The sequence below is a fragment of the Lutjanus erythropterus genome, chromosome 14 (genome assembly GCF_056507025.1).
Source record: "Lutjanus erythropterus isolate fLutEry1 chromosome 14, fLutEry1.hap2, whole genome shotgun sequence".
Classification (NCBI taxonomy): Eukaryota; Metazoa; Chordata; class Actinopteri; order Lutjaniformes; family Lutjanidae; genus Lutjanus; species Lutjanus erythropterus.
In genome coordinates, this window is record NC_139330.1 from 27,198,020 (window position 1) to 27,219,412 (window position 21,393).

The following is a 21,393-nucleotide window of genomic DNA, read 5'->3' on the forward strand; positions in this document are numbered from 1 at the left end:
CCTCCTTTGAACACCAGTGATTAAAGTCTTTATAAAATCTTTTCTGTTATGCAGCGATGAGTCTTTTGTTTTGTGCTTCCATCTTGTGGTTTCCCTGGGAACTTCAACATGATCTCAAACTTCATGTAGACTAATAATCCTCACACCATTTGTTCATGAATCTTCTTTGCAGAGTCTTGACGAAAGGATGGAAGGGTGGGAGAGTGTCACCTCTCTGAAGATGAGCCAGGCTGATCCATCGTCATACCTCAGGGAAGTGAAGGAGAAATGCAGCCAAACAAGACCCGAGGCAACAGACGCATAACGCTGAAGGTGAAGGACCTTCGCTAAGTGAGATGACTCAGACTATCAGTCACTCCTCCAGGCATGTTGATTACACTGCAACAAATGATCAGATCAAGTTATTGTATAAATCAGTGGTTCCAAGCCTTTTTCCTTAAAGGAAGTTTGGGTGATTTGTTTTGGGTGATTTGCCGAAATCTGCATAGCTTGTGACTTTGCTACCTTCCAACTGGACATGAGGTAGCACTTGGCCCACTTGACAGACTCCCCTACTTTGTTCACATTTCAGAAAAGAGTCTCTCTTGCAGTGTTTGGAAAAGTAGAGCCAATCAAAATGTGGGACATGGTCTCAATATGTGAGATGTTGAACGAGAGGTAAAAATGCTATGCAGTCCCACACAGAGGGACACCTGGTCATCCTTATCTGTCCTTATCCTGTGAGGTTTCTTTTACTTTATATCTTTACTAATAATCTAAACTAACAATTTCTTTTAGTTGTCTTCACAAGGTTGAATGAAATGCCGTCATATAGTCCTACTGTATATTTGTTTAAATAGTCTTCTAACACCTCTTAAAATCAAGAAGACCTTGTGACCCCCAGAGACGCTTTGGTGACCCCTAGTGGGGGGTGGGGGCTCAGGTTGTGAACCAGTGGTATAAAATATCTACAGCAAATTTATATAATTGTTTCCTGGTTAGTTTCACTTCCATAAAGAGTAAATTACACGACGGCACAAAACATTAAAAATCACACCAAATGGATGTATTAGCAATATCATTAATTCTGCAAATTATTTATTTGAATGAAATAAAAATTAAAATGCTGAACCCCATCACTGCAAGATAAATAGTAGTAGTAATAATAATAATAATAATAATAATTATAAACTTTAGTCAACCCACAAATTCATTCACTTGAGGATTAAAGTAGAGTTAGAGAAGCATGAGTAATAAATATATTAATCTTAACACATTAATAAAACTGTGTATGCTGAAAATGTCGAGATAAACAATTCTGTCAAAGCCTCAGTGTATAAATCTTTAAATGCTATATGATGAAGCTTGCAGGTATAAATGCTAACTGCACTGTAACCCAGATTAAGATGTTAGTACTAAAGAAAACTGAGATAATCAGTGGCCACAATTTTCTTGAGTTCATAAACTCAAAAGTTGGAGGTTATCGGAGCTTAAACATGTGGAGTTAGTGTTAGATGTACTCTTTTATTACAGTGAAATTAAAATGATCGATTAAGCCAACAATAATATTTCAGTCACTGCAATTCAGGATTATTATTCACTCCTCTCATTGCAATAACTTAACAGAACTGAGTACATTTTAAGTATAAATACACATGATTACATTTTTAATAAATAATAATAAATAATAAACTTGTGGGTTTCCTTTTTATCAAGTCACTGTTACACTTTTTATCTAATGTGATGTAACAGTTTATTAATGATTTATAAAATGTTTACAACCTAATTATATCATTTATGAGGGCAGTCTGCTCTAATTGCTTGGTTGTTGGTCCAACATCAGTCTAAAAAGTCCAACAGACAGCGCATCTCTCCATCTCTCCATCTCTCCATCCCTCTCTCTCCCTCCCTCTCTGTCTCTGTCTCCCCCTGCATTGCTCCAGCCGGCTGTCCGGTCCGCCCTTCTCCCTCCCTGCTGCCATGGCCGCGGAGGCTGCCGGTCGGGATGATGCGACGGCCGGTCCTGCAGACTGCACGGAGATGGAGGAGCGGGTAAGATGCTTTTGGGATGTTTTCGGATGCTCTCTTTGCGGAAACGTGCGGGATCGCGGCTTGACAGCAGGCCTCTCCGGTCCCCGCATGACGCGCCGCTGCTGCCGCAGCAAGATGGAGAGGAAACTCTGCAGGACGGACACCGCCGCAGCAACCGGTTCTGTTGCTTGGTTATGAGGCAATATTCAGCTCGACAGTGAGGTTTAGAGGGACGCTTTATCGTTAAAACAGAGAGAGAGAGAGAGAGAGAGAAGGGAGGGAGAGAGGGAGCGCCGCGCACCGCGCTGCCGCCGCTGCTGCAGAGCTCACATCGTGTGACGCGCAGATGTGAAAGGCAGAAGTGAAAGTGCAGCAGCTGGTCGCTCGATGGATGTAGGCTACCGAGGCTCGGCTTACAAACAGCCCGACTGTGTCCAGTTTGCGTCTCACTCGTCGCGTCGTTTGCTTTCCGTGCTGAATCCGGAGAGATTTGAGCGCCTGTCAAACCCGTTTTCTTCCGCTTGGCGGTGACGCAAGTTGGCAACAACTTGGCAGGCAAAGGTAGGAATTATTCTTGATCAACAGAGCAGAGCCGAGAATGAATGAAAAGAGAGGCTTTGTTGGGCTTGTTGAGGTTTTTGTCAGAGGAGAGTGTCAAACAGAGGAGCCTGCAGAGGCACAACGTGGTGTTTTCTCCAATTATAGCTTCATCATCGAAACTGCAACTCAACGCTCTTTATATTAGGGGAGATCAGGGACGATTGCAACATTACCGTTTGCAATCATCACTTATGACTCTCTAGAAGTGTTTGGTCGTAGCTGGATCAGCAGAGATCCTGCCTTCTGCCTGTATTTCTCATTGTTTTGCTGTGCTTGGGACACTTTACCAACCCAAAACGTCTGTATTTGATGTCTGGGCAATGAGATGCAACAATGAACTATATTTCTGGTGTGTATACCAACAGCTCAGATGAATCCTTTTGTTTCTACCATTAAACTTACCATTAAACTGTCTACTCGTGACCCATACAGAGTCGTTCAGAATATTTCCTTGAATGTAAAGATCAAGGGACAGTTGTAACATTGAAAATACATTCAATTTCACTAATTAACTTTTGCTTGTTGTCATAATATTCTGAAATATTCATTCTCTCAATATTTGAACGAGACAGCAAGAATGGAACAATTTGAATACAAAACTGCAGCTATCTTTAAAAACTATTTTTAGTCATACTTGAGTATGTGAACGCCACTTATACAACTTTATTGACCTCACAACTGCTTGTATGTGATGAAAAGAGCAATACAAGTCTGAATTTTGGGTACCCTTCAGTGCCTCGTTTATGTTGAAAAATACTGTTGTGTGGTCTGTTCTGTTGCAGCCGTCCCCACCCTATCAGCCATGACAGGGTATTGTGTGTCAGCAAGACACAATAGCCCAGACGCATGCTAACCATGCTGCTTAGAAGTCAACAAATTAAGTTGATTAATTCATGCAAAAGATCCCGACAGTGTAACAAAAATACAACCCATGGAAAAATAACTTTCATACCTCTAAAACAAGTTTTTTTGTGAGTATTATCACTCTAGCATGTTGCTAATTGCAGGAATAAGTTGCAACCGACCCCTGTTGCTACTGTTCCAGGTCCACCCTAATGATTTTCTAACAATCCTGTACTTGGATTAAATAATCAGTTAAATCACCAGTTACCAGAGCTCACAAGTGATGTCTTCAGATGGTTTTTTGAAGATTACAGACAATAAATCCCCAAATATTATGAGGAATCAAGTTAATCTGACAACTTGTGAAACTGTAATATCAAATATTAGATTTTGTTCAAAATACCTGCAAAAACACATTTTTTTAGATTTTAGATGTAGCTCTGAATGTAGTCACCCGTTGTGAGATAAGGGTGTGTGTGTGTGTGTGTGTGTGTGTGTGTGTGTGTGTGTGCGTGTGTGTGTGTGCGTGTTTATGCGTGTGTGTTAGGTGGGTGTTCTTCTAAGGAAAGCATCCGTTCTCCACCTGCCGGCGAGTGAACTGAACCTGTTCTTCCACTTTGCATTGACTTGGCTGAGATGTTTGTGTCAGCTGATGTTCACATGCTCTTTAGTTGTTGTCCTCAGTCCGTGGACTCACTCATCAGCTGCTCCTCATCCTTTCCACTTCTCCCTTTTTGCCTCCACTTTCTCTCAGGGTGAGTGTTTGCTGCTCAGATTGCTGCTTTATCCTCCATCAGGTCTCAGCTGTGTGTGTTTTCCTGCGGGACAGGTTATCTGTTTTTTTTTTCGAGCGTTATCACAGATGCCACAGATAAATCTTAACTGATCTCTAAAATGATCATAACCTCCAGTGACCGTTGGATAATTCATGCAGAACGAGGGTGAGGTCTGTCTGGATGTATGTTTTGCAGATGTAGGCTACAGTGCCAAAGGTGAGGTCGACCAAATGCGTCAGATTACGCAATCTCCCTAATCTCCTCACTGGAAAATGAGAGACGTTGGATTAAAGGAGGGAGTTAGTTGGAGACCGGGGGAAACCCGTGAAAGAAGGCTGTTATTAGAGATTACTGGGCAAAGGATTGTTTTACGACCCAAATACTTTGTTTGCTTGACAAGATGCAAAGAAACCACCAGGAATATCAGAAAATCAGAGAGCTGCTCCCGTGTGATGTTGTGCCAGAAGTGAGATTCATCTTGGACGTTTGGGTTAAGGGGTAAACTACATTTTCTACCCGCTCACATTCTTGAGAAAATACTAATCTGGTCGCCTCCCTGATTTGCATTTTTCTGTCAGCTGCTCGCAGTAAAGCCTTTTTAAACCCACCACCACTCCAGCTGATGGAGCTGCAAACTTCTGCACAGGAATAAAACTTAGTCAGGAGGCAAATGTTCTTGAATTGCGGCTGAATTTATTGTTTCTCAGAAAGATTTTCACGAAGGTTTTGTTGTAGTCGTCAGTGCCAAGCCACAATTTATTTTCTGCAGCTAACATTTATTTTCATTATTGATTAATCTGCAGATATTTTCATGATAAATCGATGCCTTCAAATTGCATCTTTTGTCCAACTAACTGTCTAAAACCCAAAGACTCTTCATTTACTATCATGAATGACAAAGAGACAGCAAAATTAAGAAGCTGGAAACAGCAAATGTTTGAAATTTGTGATTGAAAAATGACTGAAACAATGAATCTGTTTTCGAAGTGGTTGGCAACTTATCTCCTTTCGATCAGCTTATCAACTAATTGTTGCAGCTGTACTCTGATCTTTAAGTGTTCTTTCCCCTGAATTGTTTCACTGCTTAAATGCACCTTACATTTGAGGGATGGGCAGTACATTAATATTATATTGATATCATAATTTGGGACTAGATATCATCTTAGATTTTCGATATCGATGTCTTGATAAAGCAGAAGTGTTGCCTCTACTTCTCTTTAAAGGCTGCATTACAGTAAAGTGATGTAATTGTCTGATCTTACCAAACTGTCTTGGTGTTAATTTACCTTTACTGTCATTTGTAGTCATTATATCTGCATTATGAATGATTAAATATCAAAAATCCAACTCTATAAATACTTTGCGAAAGCACCAATACATTCCAACAATATTGTTGCATGTTATTTTAGAGAAATTGTGCACATAAAGATATAAATCACACATTGCAGCTTGAAAATGTAGAAATATTAATTGTAAGTCATATTGCCCAGCCCTTATTTTGAGTTATTTTTTTGATTTGATGTCACATTACACCAGTCTTTGATTAATTTTCGGTACAGCAAAAATAAGAAGTGCCTGAGGATGTGAATGTGCTCAATATGTCCATTTTTAATTTTTAAAGTTTTATTTTGGATTTAAGGAAAAAGTATTTTACCTAACCCATTTAGGTTAAAGTAAAATACTTACATGCATTAAAATCAGTGCTCGACAATATAACAAAACCAGCCAGATATAGTGAAAAAAACAGGAGAAATCGTCTGAGTTAAGAGATTTGTATTGAATGATACAGTACATTTGTCTGGTGTTTTGGGTATGATCGTGGCAACATGTTATTAAAAATGCACATTCTTGTCTAACAGGTTGTTTAACTTGGGATTTGTGCATTTTAACAGTTAATTTATTATGTATGGTAGGTTGTTTCCATGTGGGATTACAAAGGGGAAAGGAAATTCCCTCCAAATTCCTTGTATGCGTAAAAAATACTTGGCCAATAAAGGTGATTCTGCCTCTGGTCGAGGTAAATGTCTCTGTGATATAACATCAGGTGTAAAAATTTGTGGCATTAGTGGCAAAACAAAGAGAGAGACCAGACAGCTTTGCCCTTCTTATGTGCCTAATTGCTATTTCAGTCAGGGCTGTACTGTAATGAAAGAGACAAAAACAGACTGCAGCAAGTGAAAAGAAGCCAGTAAAGTGCTCTTTAGGGAAGCTTTCTGTTCAACACCATAAAACCACGTGATTTTTTACAAACGGCTGCAGAAAACGTGATTTATTATCTGGGAGAAATATGCATTTACAGTGAGTGAGAGGAAGTGAAAAAGAAAGGGAGAAACTAGACAAGACTGTAGAATAATAAAAGCGCCTCAGTGGCTAAAAAAAAACGTGCAGCAAGTTTGAGGATGCATTTTAGGTGCAACTTTCTGTTCAGCTCTAAAAAAAGCACAACAGGAAGCAGACGCTGAGGAGATGCAGTGGCGGTATCGTCTCATGACTGTGCAGCAGTTGACTTTGGTTGAATTTATTGAAGAGATCACAGAAGGTCAGTTGAGTATATTTTACTATATTATGATTGCAAAGTCATAAAATGTTTTATGGCTGTGGTGGATGAATGGATTTAACTCTCACCAGGAGAATGGGGTTTGACAGCAAGGGTCTAAATAGTCTATGTGGCTATTTACACCCTTGCTGGGTGCAAATAGGAGGCTGCTGTTGGCTACAGACACCTGGGTGCACGCCTCCACCATTCTAGGGCATATACAACATGGATATGCATAATAGGAATACCTATCCCTATTATGCATATGCATGATGTGTGATCACATGACTTGTCAGGTGACCACCATTAGATGTATGTATATACAGAGGTGTGTCTCCTCTTGTTATTCATGTCTGATGAAGGGCTGGGGAACGAAACGTCACATGTGGTGATACAATTAGAAACGCTATAAGAAGCAACGTCTGGTGTACAGACTTAATTTTATACTTTTAAATTAGGGCTGCACCATATGTTAAATCATATTGCTATTATTTTGACAGATGATTGCAATATGATTCACGATTAGCGGGAATTATCATTTTTGCAACACAATTTTCTTTTTCACTGAGAAGAACTATTACAATCTACATCTGGAGAACAAGATTTGTCAGCCAGGGCATCTCTGCAAAACTATATTGTTCTATGGCTGTTTTGTCAAACATCTTTCCTTTTTTTTCCTGGGTGCAAATAGCGTTGTTGGCTACTGACACTTTGGTGCTACAGCATCTACCTTTTAATTTTATCTGTGACATATTTTGGTCAAGCTTACATTATTTAACAGCTGTTTTCTCATATAAGAGCTTACTTCTTGGAGGAAGAGTGTGTGATCGAAATGCTGCAATATATTAATGTGATCTTGCAAACAATATATCATGGTCAGTGGCAGAAAACAGCCTCTTTCTTTAAGGCCACATGCTATACAGCCCTGCAGGTCTTAAAAGCAGCTCAACAGACAAGAGCCCCTTCTAATGTATAAAGCCTAAGTGTTATCAGAAACCTTCATAATAGATGTGCATATGTGATTATGATTTCTGCACATTCAGTAGATAATGGAAGAGGGATGAAGTGCATCAGCTCATATTGTATTCCTGTGCTGTTATACGATAGAGAGGGATTTCTCTCTTCAGCCCCATCCTTGTGTCACATTTTCTCAGGGTCTTTTTTGTGAAATCTGAAAATGATCAGTACATATGTGCAGACAGACTGTCATGAAGATTGTTCGTGCTGTTTAACAAAGTTTTGTCCTCTCTTTCAGCTGCAGGAGGTGAATATGAAGGCTGATCTGGAGGCTTCTCTGCCTGCTGGACAGGAGGATTACGCAATCCGGTGCCGAGATGTGTGCAGGTCGTACGGCAAACTGAAAGTCCTCAGCAACCTGGACCTGACTGTACCACAAGGACAAATGTGAGTGAAGTTAGTCAACTCTAATCTGTCACCATGGCTGTGACTTCAGACTGTTTTTCTTTTTTCTCTTTATCTGTTCTTATGCTTGATCATCTTTTCCTGGACTGAACTGTGCTATTTTACACACAGTCTGGAAATCAGGCAAACAATTCAAGTAGAAGTACAGATACTTGTGTAAAAAAAGACTCTGGTAAAAGTAGAAGTACTGATTCAACTTATTTACACAAATAAAAGTGAAAAAGTACAGGCTCTGGAATGTATTCAAAGTATAAAAGTAAAAAGGCTACATTTATCCCAGCTGTATAATCTAACTGAACCTCACCTTTTCTCCACAGTAGTCTCCCCCTCTGTCTGCTTCTTGTTACGTCTTTTATGTCATTTTCTTCTTGTTGTGTGTTTTTTTTTATCTTGTTATGTAATTTTTCATCTCGTTATGTCACTTTTCATCTCGTTACATCTTTTTTTGTTTTGTCATTTTTCATCTTATGTCTATTTCTTTGTTTTGTTAGGACTTTTAAGTTGTTTTTCCTTTGTTAAGTGTTTTTTGTCTTTTTGTCTTTTTTGTCTTGTTACGTCTTTTACGTCATTTTTTGTCTTGTTAGGCCTTTTAAGACATTTTTTCATCTTAATATGTCTTTACATCATTTTTCATCATCCCTTTTACTTCTGTTATGTGGTTTTCGCCTTGTTACATCTGTCATGTGCTGTATGCACTGATGTCTTTTCTTATTGTCCTGTCCATTTTTGTTGGGATGCAAACTAAAAATAATCAATAATGCAAATGCATTAAAACTAAAGTAAGGGGGCTATTTTGAAAACTTACAGAGTAGAAAGTACAGATAGTTGAGTTAAAATGTAGGAAGTACGGGTAAAAAGTTGACAATAAATGCTCAAGTGAAGTACAGATACCTGAATACTCCACTGAAGTATTTCCCATGTCTGTTAATAAGACATGCTGTAAGTTTAAAGCTTTACACCTCCACTTCTTCCCTTGTAGCACCACAATGGACCAAGTCAGTAGTTGTAGTCTCAACTTGCACATGAGGCTAGTGTTCTCAGCTGAAGTGTCCAGGACATGGCTGGACGAGTTTACTTGCCTCATCAACTGTCACATATCTGCTGACTGATCTAAATCTTAATTTCCTGCGGGACAGAAAGCCCAAAGGGCAGCGAGAGGAATGTTTTTTGAGGGTTGTAGATGCTATTGCAAAAAAAATGTACAGTATGTTATCACAGTTTGGACTGAAAGTCATGTTTTCTACTTTGAAGTCCAGCTTTAAGTTCCTAGAAGAACTGACATTCATGTCATGTAGTTGTCTGTCATCCGTCTCTGTCGTTTTTTTTTTGCACGTGAGCTTCATGAGAGGAGATTTATGTAGGTTAACATGTTACAGGATCACTTTTCTTACACATAGCCGTGTTCCTGAAATGACAAAGTAGATAAAGAAGATTAAAGAAAAAACAGGATCCTTGAGTCAAAAATAGTTTAGGTTCTTTAACAATTTCTTCCTGAGCAGCACACGTGCACAGAAACCAGACAAACACAACAGGCTGCTTTCTCACTTTACTAAAAGGCTGGAAATGCAGTCAGTGACATAGCTGATATAGTGTTACACCTGGAATGTGTACAGAGAAAGTGGCAGTGTTGGTCAAAAGTATCATGTGTATGATGATTTGTTAAATACAAACGCAATAAGAATTTTACAGTAGGGCCCTTTTACCAAGTTTTTTGTTGTTGTTGTTTAGAGGATGGTTTCTTTCTAAAGCTTTTCCAGTTTGTCAGTTTTAATCACACGTGAAGGAATCTATCAAAGAAGCACAAGTACAAGTTGGCACATTGTTACCATTGTTGGGATTGTTTAAAGAAGGTAGGAACTGAAGGCAGGCATCAAAAAGTAATAACTTCTGTAATTTTTTGAGGGCTGAACAAGGGAGTGATGATTAATAATCTTTCTGTTTTCTTCCTGCTCCAACCGTAATATGTAAACAGTGATATGGAGCCTGATTAGAGATTTTAAAATAATCCCTGCATCTTCAATTAGATGTTCTAGGTGAAACAATTCAGACAGAGAGTAGATATAGAAACTGTTTTGTTTACCAACGTATTTTTATGAATGTAGTGCATTATGGTATCTTGTAAATGTCTTCTGTTTTGTGTTGTTTGACAGTAACTTACTCACAAGCCTCTTAACAGGCCTGTGTGTAAGTTACAGCATCCTATGTGCTGTGGATGTGTTACGCTACCCGTAGTCATTGTTGGTTATCATCTTGTAATCTTTAAGTGCTTACCTAGACAATATCTACTCTCTTTAAGCTCCTTCCACGCCCCTTCTTCCACGGTCCACTAGTTTCCATTCAGTTCACCTTCATAATGACTGAACATGTTAGCTACAGCTGTGACTGTGTGTTTATCTCAAAGCTCTTGATTCTGTCTTACAGTTATGGACTTTTGGGGCCGAGCGGATGTGGGAAGACCACACTTCTGAAATGCATCGTGGGAACTCTGAAAATCTCGCGGGGTCACATCACCGTGCTGGGGAAGCCGCCCGCGTTCCCTGGCCACGCCGTGCCAGGAAAGATGGTCGGGTACATGCCGCAGGTAAACGCCACATCTTAACATTTATACTTCACGCATTAAACGGTAAATTTGTGCGTTTTACAGGCACACAAACCATGTCGCCATGTATTTAACCTCAAAACCAGATTCCCAGTCAAATGTCTTGCAGCTCTCTGTCCAATTACTCTGTCACTCAGCCTCACAGTGACGCCTAAATTTCTCTGATGAAGGTTTTTAAGCACTTGTGCTTTTTAGAGAAAATTCTTACCCTAACAGTCACGTCGATGAACTGCTCATTACAGCTGTAAGTAGCAAACTAAGTGCTTTGCTTAGGGGAGACTTTAATTTAGCCTCTGCTGCGGTGGCTGACCTGTACCTGAGTGTCTCATTACTGTCGGACTGGATATACGATGAGGCTGATAACACGCATGGCATGTGTCCTCCTGTCAGTAACCTGTAGTGTCACAGTGGTCCCTGTAGGAAGTGATCTGTGACCCAAAGAGGAGGAAATGTGACACCCTGTCTGTTCCCCAGGGCACAGATGACGTGCACCGCTGAGGTGAAGTTGCCTTGTGTTGTCTGATGCCACAATGTAGAGAAATTCATTGACTTGCATCTTTTGACAGGCAATGTATAGTATACTCTACTCATTTGTTGTTACAGAAAAATGTGTACATGAGCATTATTTAAGCCCGCAAGCCTCCTATTTTTTCAAGAAATGTGGGCAGAAATCCTTTCAGTGATGGAAAAAATGCAAAGAAAATGCAATGTCAAAATAAGTCAAAGGTCTCTGCGTAAGTGCTTAGAAGGCAACAGTGCAGATCTGCAGGATAAATATTGGAGACTGTTGAATTTTGAAAGCCACCATTAAACATTTCTTCAGATTCACACTCTCCTTTAGTTATTCTGTGGTCAAACTGTTTTTGACTTACCAATGTTGGGGTGTATTTCATTTAGGTAAAGTTCTTGGCTAAAATATCCCAAAAAATAAGGCTGTTTGAAGAAAGGCTCACGCCACACTGAATACCTGGCATGAAAATAAATTAATATTTGAATTTAGTATAATATTTGATTATTTTTTTTAAACACTGAAACTACTCTGAATAGCTGCGCTGACAATAAATGAATATTTGAATTATGTAGAATATTTGAATATTAGTTAAAAAGCCAAAGCCACGCTGAACAGCTGATATGAAAATCCAAGAATGTTAGAATTATGTAGAAAATTTTGAATGTTTGTTAGAAAGATGAAAGAACTAAATCTGAAGAAAGAAAGGTAACAATTTTACATGAAGCAACTGAAACTTTGAATTTATTGACCGGTAAAAAAAAACTGCAGTCTAAAATGTCCAAGGTGGACACAGAAAGACACAGACAGACAGAGAGACACAGACAGACATGCAGAGCAACAGAGAGAGACAGACAGACAGACTTTTTAAACTGATAATTTCAAACACCTTGACCTGCTTCAGGTGTAATTGTCTCTCTATGAGGTTTTAACTGCTAAGAACTCAGGCTGGTGAAATTGACCAATCGCCTGTGTGTTACAGAACATTCAAATTTGAATACTAAGAGGACCTAACTGCTGTTGGTTAAATCAGCCAATCGCCTGTGAGCAACAGCACATTCAATTCTAGGCAGACAGAGACAGAGAGACAGAGATAGACGAACAGTCTTTTTAAACTGTTAGTCATTTCAAACCTGGAACTGCTTCAGGTGCAATTGTCTCAGCATGAGGTTTTCACTCAGGTCCTCACAGTATTCAAATTTGAATGTTCTGTAACACGCAGGTGATTGGTCGATTTCAGCCTAACGGCTGTTGATTAAATCAGCCAATTGCCTATGAGCAACAGCACATTCGATTCTAGACAGACAGAGAGACAGACAGGTATGGAGAGTGGCAGACAGAGATAGACAGACAGTCTTTTTAAACTGTTAGTCATTTCAAACCTTGAGCTGCTTCAAGTCTAATTGTCTCTGCATGAGGTTTTAAGAACTCAGGTCCTCTTAGTATTCAAATTTGAATGTTCTGTAACACACAGGCGATTGGTCAATTTCAGCCTAACTGCTGTTGATTAAATCAGCCAATTGCCTGCAAGCAACCAGACATTCAATTTCAAATACTCCAAACAAAGGCAAAAATTGAGAAAACGTACCACTCAAACTCCAGCCGTTTAACAAACAACCGTAATTGCTAGAGCTAAAAACGGGATACGGTGAGCGAGAGGACGAGATGGCGAACGCGATGGTGCAAATTTTATTTCTGTAGTGTGAAAAATGAGGCTGGTAGGGCGATGGAAAAAACAGGGACCATCTGCTTTCTTCCAGAAATGTTGGGCTCTCGCTTAACATGGGAGCGAATGGGGCAGCCGGTTCGACTTGGCGCCCTTTCAGACCCCGCTCAGCCCAAACCGTTTGTCCGTTGGCTTCGGTGGTCACACCTCTGCGACCGGCACGGCTTTTCCTACAAAATGATGTAAAATTTGTGTATGTAGAGTGAACGGTGTGGCCATAGCGGTGAGTTAAAGAGAAAATTTCTGGATGATTTTGTAGCCGCTCTCCACTCTAGCGATGACATCACCCACTCTAGCTCTAACGACCACATGCAATACACACCCATTATAAAGTCTGAGAAGAGATGAAAATTTCATATTTTTTAAACTGCTGCTGTGGAAAAACTAAAAGAGATATCGAAAATCTGAATTAGTCACTGAAAGTCCACGTGATTGTTAGCGTTTGAGAGTTGAGCGAGTTTGAAGGATTTTCTCATTGACTTCCATTATAACAAAGTTTCAGAAAACGGTGAATAATTTTTAAAGTTTGAATGGGATTATGAAGTTGAAACAAACATAAAAAGTCAGCGAAATGTTGAATATTTTCCAGTTTGAATGGAGTTTCTAGCTCAAAGTATGAATCGGTAGTCAACGTTTGAAAAAAGGTGAAATTTTGAGATTTTTGAAGATTCCATAATTCATTTTCAATGGGAAAGCCGTTCGGAAAAAACCTGGAATATCTCGGAAAGTTTTGAATGTGACGGCTTGAAATATACATTCGGCTGTCGTAAAAATTCAGATGAACGTTGTGCCTTGAAATGGTTTGAATCGGTTGAAGTTTGTGGAAGAAGAAGCATTACAAAGCTTTTTTTGAATGGGATTTAATAGGAATGGGAATTTTAACGTGGAATATTTCGGAAAATATGAATGTTATGGAAAATTGAAGAGGTTTCCCACCGAGTCATAATAAATCTGAATAAGTTGAAATTTGAATGGTTTGAATCGGTTGAAGTATGCTGAAGTTATAGGACTTTGAAAATCGCGGCGGAAGAATAATAATAAGATTAAAGAATTTTGGTAGTAGAAGAACAAAGGGTTTGAATGCTTTCAGCATTCACACCCAATTACTAGCATCCAGCTCGGTGCTCTCATTGTTTAGTTGGCCAACATTAGTTCAACATTACCCCAGCCTGCAGGAGTAGCCACGATAGCAACATGCAAGGGCCAAATTCAACAGGATAACCCACAAAATAGACACCAAAACAACATAAAACATGGCAAAACTTACACATTAGTGTTTTAAGTCAGGTCACAGACAACCAGTATTGATCTGTGATAGAGAACAGGCACAGCCCTACTTAATAAAGCAGTCCTGCAGAGTAATTTGCACACACATCATAAAAAGAAAAAAGTTTTTAGTTTTAGCACACTTCTATCAAATATGAGTTACAACACCTCTCTTTTGTGTTCTTTTTGTGTCAAACTTTGTGTTCGTAGGAGCTGGCGTTGTACAACGAGTTCACCATCAGCGACACGTTGATCTTCTATGGTCGAATCCACGGCCTGACGTCGAAGGAAACCCAGGCACGTATGGAGTTCCTCATCGACTTCCTGGATCTACCTCAGAAACAGAGTCTGGTCCGAAATCTCAGGTAAAACCGCATGCTGTGAACGCAGGTCCATTTTAATTGTGTCATCATATAATATTTTACACTTGAAGCTGTTTGTGGACCCTCTCACCTAATGTAGGACACTAATGTAACTATTTTCCTTTGAATGATGCAGAGAGGTAAACTTAGTGAAACACATACAGTGATAGATGTTGGATTCAGGTGTAGCTCTCAGTGTGATGAACTGAAGCTAAGTTTATGAAGTAATTGTTTATTTTACAGCTGTCTACAGATGTGGACTTTGACACCCAAATTGCCTGACTTAATGTGCACACACAGATAAACATAATCCCTCTCTCCGCCACAGGTTGTAAACCCAGTGCTCATAAAACAAAATGACTTTATTATGTATTATTAGATGTGAATATTCTCACCATTATGCTTGCAAATTTTATGCATTTTCTTATCATTAGTAATTAAGAAGACACAAAAGGCACATCTTTTTTATTTGAAGCACCAACAATTTTAACAAACAGGATGATTAAATGGTAAGGCTGTTGCTCCAAACAGCTGCTCTTTTTCCGTTTGTCTTTATTCAACAAATGACGCTGCCAAATATAACAACGCCAAATGTGGTGCTTCCAGACTAACAAGGCAGACCGAACCAAACTGAGAGAAAACTGGTGAGCTCTGGAGAAATGGTACATGAAACCTTCATTATCCATCAGTTAATGAATTTTCAGTTGGTTAAATTTTTAACGGCAATTAATTCATTAATCATTAACATCAATACTGGCTGCTGGATTTAACTGAAGCCAGTGTCAGACTTGCTCAATCATCATAAAAATAGGCCTGTTTTTTTTTAAACCATTTAGCAGGTTTTTTCTGTCAGTCCAGCATTAAAGGAACAGTTCACTCCTGAATCAAAAATACATATTTTGGTATGAGTTGCTGAGTTTCGGAGATATCGTCATTGAGTTCTCTCCAGTATAACAGGACTAAATGGCACAAGATAAACAAATACAAATACATTTGCAAAATTCAAAAGTCATGACCCAGTTACTCAAGATTATCCACAAACCTTGTTGAGAGCAGTTTCATGTAGCAACTACTTGTAGTTTCAGTGGATTGGAAAGGAGTTCTGGTAGATTCTACTGCAGGAAGAAAATAGTTCCTACATGAAACTGCTCACAACAATGTCTGTTGATTATTTTGAGCAACTGGGTCATGATTTCTGCAAAGAGACATTGGTTTCTTTGCAACTCATACCAAAACAGTATAGAGGGATAAATAGTGCTACAGGCCAGAGGAAAAATAGGTATTTTTGATTTGGGATGAACTGTCCCTTTAATATATGCAGTGACACTATGATAGTTGTGTTTTTAAAAAGTCTGTAGTCTGTGTGATGATTTTCTTAAAAAAAAAACATTTTAATATTTAACATTTTAACCAACATTTTACCTCAGTAACACTCCTCTGTCACAGTAATTTAAGTATTTTGGATAAACTCACATTAAACATAAAAAGTCATCATGCACTAGTAGGCTAATAGACTAAAATAACATTTGGTTTTGTCAGTCGTCAGTTATAAGTCAGTGTGTGTACTCAGTGCCCTCACAGTCTCAGTCCATCCAGTCTGGCAGCACAGGACTGCATGCTTTTATACTGCCATTAAGGCAAAGGTACACTGGGTTTCTTCATTTGAGGAAGCAGTTTATATAGTACCCTAGTGTAGTACCCTATATGAATAGAGTATATTGCTGTACACTGTGCATGTATTGTGTAAAGAAGTTCCCCTCTGTGCTGTAAATGTTTTATTTCATGCATACTTCCTCAGTGACTGTGACTGTCAGTCTACTTCAGCCTCACCCCTGCTTACATCACAAATCAAACATCTGAGCTTTAACCTTTGTTCATTGTCCCATTGCCACACATGATCATATCTGTAGAACCTCGTTTGATCGGTTCTCTGTAACTTTCTGCCGCTGAGATTCTCCTCATTCTTCTGTCAGTTTGTACTGCAGCTACTCTGTTTTAGAAGAAAAAAACTTTCTCCTCAGCTGAACTTCCACCATCAGCTGCTCACATTCGGATCCTCTCCGCAGAGGATCCGACAGCCTTGTTCTCAAGCCATAAAAGGAAACAATCAAGCGAGGCAAATTAAAAATAGAGTGCTTGGCATTTCACCAAATATTTCTACTTTTTAAAGTTATTTTTGAAAATGTGACTTTATTCATCATCTTGATTCCTGGCCGTAAGATGAGAGAGAAAACTGACAATATTGTTGCAATCACTGAGGCACTGATAGAGATCAGTAATAATGGTTTATAGCCCTTTTATGTCCTGCAGCTATAGGAGGAAGCACAATCAACATCTCTTGTTTCAGTTCTTTATTCACATCCCTGATTCGTTACAAAGACCCCTCTGTTCTCGAAGAGGCCCCTCGAACCAGCGTTCATTAGCACTTCATGTAATATTTATGTCATGTGGTGTAACAGCCTGTCATGTTACTGAGCTGCAACTCAAACTCCTACTGGCAGTTTCAACACGTTTTTCTTTCCCACAAACAAAACACAGTGCAAAACGCAATTACAGCCTCTCAAATTCTTCTTTGCACAAATCTTTTTGCTACGGTTGCCTCTCAGAATATGGTACAAAACACGTTCATACAGTATCAAGAATGGAGAAAAGTTGCACAAGTGTAGAATGTATTCTCACAAATACACTTTTTTTTCCCACATATCTGAGTAAAGGATCATGGTTTGGGTTAAAATGATCACTCTCACATGATCTTTTGCGAATCTGGGGTTCTCTTCTAGATGCAACATGGCTCTGCAGGTGCACAAATCACTTTTGCTCCACATTTAAGATATGAGATATGTGGTGCAAAACAGAGAGCGCATGCTGAAGTGTTTCAGTGAAAAGCGGCATTTGTGACCTTTATCAGAAGATTCAAGCAGTTGTACTTACTGACTTGTGTTTGTGCTGTAAAATATTGAGGCAAAAAGTGTATTTGTGAAAATATATTCTACATGTGTGCAATTTTCTCAGTGAAATCACATTTTTTGATACGGCTATGTGAATGTGTTTTCCACCATATTCACTGCAGCAACTCTAATAAAAAACACGAGTGTATGACTTTCTTAATTTGTGATTTGTGTCGTAGGATTTGTGGACCTGCAGTGAAGAATTTGACTTGCTGTAATTCCTGTGTTTTGTTTATGGGGTGGAAAAAAGCATTTTTTTTTTGTGACCTCAAATGTTCTGATACACGTGTGACTCTATAACTACAAATTGTATTGTCACAGATAAGTCTCGCTCCAAAAATACCTTCATAAAACTGCTTTATTACAGACTGTGCATGTTGGAGTTATATTGAAGATTTGCTGTGTTCATAGCTTCTCCTGACTTGTTCTGCTGCAGCTTTGTGTGACACACAGGTTGTTGAAACTTTTCACAATACATAATATGAAAGATATTCCTGGTATGAATAAACACCCCATGTAGCACACTTACTCATCCTTTGTTTCTGCTTCATCTTATTCTTCATTTTTGCTTTTAATACAACATAGAACTAATCAGCTAATTTGTGACACATTAAAAAGTGTCACACTCTTTTTAGATCATATGAATGAATAGTTTTTCAACTTGTCAAAGGCCTTTTCCTCCCAGCTTCCCTCGCTCAGGTCCTGTTGTTTTCCTCCGTGTTGTCAGGCAGGTTTGTCTTGCAGGTTTCCTCACCACCTCCCTCAGGAGTGAGCGGCATGCATAGAGGCAAGGTGGATCACCACTTACGAAACCATTAGGAATGTGGGAGAAGATTCACCTCTGTTGCTCTTTGGCTCTTTTTTGTTTCCTCACCTGTTTCCTGTGTGTGTGTGTGTGTCTGTGTGTGTGTGTTACAGTGGAGGTCAGAGGCGCCGGGTGTCTCTGGGAGCGGCTCTGCTTCAGAATCCAGAGCTGCTCATCCTGGATGAACCGACAGTCGGAGTGGACCCTGTGCTCAGGGCCAAGTATGTCATGCTCACACACACACACACACACACACACACACACACACACACACACACACACACACACACAAACACACACATGCACACTCATGGCCATTTTTCCTAAGGTGGCTGTTCACCAACTCTTGTCATCCCCATACAAACGTTCACTCATCCTCTAATAAAATGAAAATTAAATCAGTTTACATACGTTTACAGATTATATTCAGTTAGTAGTGAAAAATAAAATATCAAGATTTTAATATCCCCAGTATGTAGTAGTGAAGTGTTTCTACTTTTTCATGTTCGTGGCATTCGTGACCTACAACATAATAGTTGTTTACTTGCTAACACATAAATAAAACGTTACATTTTCTGCCAGCTATCTAAAGCATTAATCAAACATTACATTGTTTCCTAGCGACCTAAAAAGTTAACAAAGTGATTGCCAACTAGTTAAAACATTGACAAGATAGTACATTGTTTGCTAGTTAGCTAAAGCATTAACAAAATATTAAATTGTTTACTAACTACCTAGGTTAGATAGCCTTGTCAGCCTACTCATGATGGCTTAGCAGAGAGGCTTAAACCATGATATAATTGTATTACAAAATTAATTCTTGTTTTTTTTTTTAAGCTTTATTTCTTACAATAGATTAATAATGCTACCAACTTTTGAACTGATCTAAGTTTCTAACTTGGACACATGGTGGCTAGGGGTGTGCCATATCATATCGTTCATGATATATTGTTATTATTTTTGTCATGATAGGAAAAAAATCATATCGTGATAATGGCAACATTATAGTAATATACATTCATATCATGATAATAGTAATGTCACAATGGAAGAGTTAGTTCCACTAAGGGAAGTGACTTCAGTAGTGTGGAAGACGTTTGGTTAAACATCAGATATACAACAAACCACAGTCACATGTGAGTAGTGCAAGAAGGCTGTAACAACAACAAGGGGGCAACACAACAAACTAATTTCACCATGTTGAGCAGAAGCACTTTTCATTTATTTTGTCATATTGTCAAGAGTACCCTGAATACCCTGAAATGTTTTGATATTATTTTAGAGCTAACACAGAATGGTGACTTCAATATTTATTAACTGGACAAGATTTTGTGTGGACAAACTACACTAATATTTAACCATATGTTCTGGTGAAAAATCTGTAAACCTTTTGGAAAGCATACTGGCCTCCCCCGGCCTGTTGGTCCAGTCTCATTGTGTAATAGCACCACAAAGCCTCATCAGATCAGACGGTTGGCAGGCGAACTGCTGCTGGCGAAGCTGTGAGCTTTTTCAGACTACGATTATAGGAGAAATCTCTTAACAAGCGGGTCAAGCGTTATGTAATTTGTTTGGTTTCTTTGGTCTCCTTTCTAGGATCTGGCAACATCTGGTGGAGATTGTGAAGACGGGGAAAGTGTCTGTCATCATCACCACACACTACATAGAGGAGGCCAGGCAAGCCAATGTGGTGAGATAATTCATACGTACATGGACAAACACAAACAGAGTGAACCCGCATGTATGTACATGAACACACAAGGACAAATCAAGCAAAATACACACTCATGAGTACTGCCGCAAATCAATAGAACAAAGCATCCACACACATGTTTCGCCCCCGTCATGGACAAACAATGACTCCATTGATATCTGCACTGCACATGTTAGTTTGAACTTTATTCTTTATTAGCTTTGACAAGAGGGACAAAAGCTCTCTTTGAATCAAAGTAAATGAAAAAAAAAAAGTTTTTTTTCATAGACTCTATAAAGTCTATTTAGAAGAGAAGTCTTTATTTTACATTTTACCAAAAAAACCAAACAATTTGCTTAAGATTTTAGTTCATTTCTTTATCGTTCATTTATCAGTTTCAAGGATAAGACAGGTGATTTTCTTTTTTTTTCTTATTCTGTATTTTTATCTTATTATGAATAAACCAACAATGAATTGAGCAATAACATTCCTGTTTACATAGTCCTGCTCATAGACAGTATAATAAATAGTGGATGGAGCATCTGTGATGTTGCCCACAGGTTTCTGAAGAGTAATGGTGAAGCTCACTGTGTGGTGGTTCAGGGTGTCACCATCTTGGCAGTGCCTGACTTTGCAAACTCCCGTCTAATCCAAAAATGGGCAAAGAGGTGGCGCGTTGGAGGCTGAGGTGGCCGAATTAAGTGGCCGAGTGTATAGCCACTAGTCACAGTACCCACCTGTCAATCAAAGTGGGTACGCCCTCTATCGCGCATAACTTTAAGCCTGAATATAATTTAAATGGGTGAGTTATAAGAAATATTCAACATCCCTGCAGTTGTTATGAATGGGGGACTAAGCTATAGAGACCGATTATTTTTTTTGCTGCAAACATGTTTATTTCTTAATTTTTCAGCCACAGAGGTTTCTGCTTGGTTCTGCTACGGTAAATATTCAAGAGGTCACCAAATGTGTATTAATCCTCTGCTGAAAATAGTCCCAAACAAATGCACAATTTACTCCTGTTTGAAGAACATTTGCTAAAATCTACAGTGCCTGACTATTTTGGAAAACTTTTTTTTAAAATGAAACAGTATATTTGTGACCTGTCAGCCTTATCCTTTAAGTGCAGTATGTTTTGATGATATTAACAGGTTTAATTTACACAGAGGAGTAATTAACAAGTTGTGCTGTTCACAAAAAACCCATAAAACTGAATTGCTAGAAAAATAATTACCTGAAAGAAGTGTATTGGCTCAAGAAGTTTATTGGCTAAAGATGTTTTCTGGCTAAATGACTGGT

The 21,393-nt window shown here is 38.9% G+C and overlaps 1 protein-coding gene across 4 annotated transcripts in view; it reads left to right on the forward strand.

The window, feature by feature from the left end:
- Positions 1–1,714: 1,714 nt before the first annotated feature.
- Positions 1,715–21,393, forward strand: part of abch1 (ATP-binding cassette, sub-family H, member 1) — a 40,508-nt gene continuing 20,829 nt past the window's right edge. The window contains exons 1-6 of one of the 4 annotated variants that reach the window (XM_084736435.1): positions 1,715–2,031; positions 8,021–8,169; positions 10,609–10,768; positions 14,497–14,651; positions 18,515–18,622; positions 19,998–20,091. In XM_084736435.1, the coding sequence (XP_084592561.1) occupies positions 1,960–2,031; positions 8,021–8,169; positions 10,609–10,768; positions 14,497–14,651; positions 18,515–18,622; positions 19,998–20,091 (738 nt within the window). In that variant the 5' untranslated portion in view covers positions 1,715–1,959. Of the gene's footprint in view, positions 2,032–2,356; positions 2,572–4,075; positions 4,209–4,510; positions 4,728–8,020; positions 8,170–10,608; positions 10,769–14,496; positions 14,652–18,514; positions 18,623–19,997; positions 20,092–21,393 lie in introns of those variants that run through there. The other 3 variants (XM_084736438.1, XM_084736436.1, XM_084736437.1) reach the window with 3 other exon arrangements.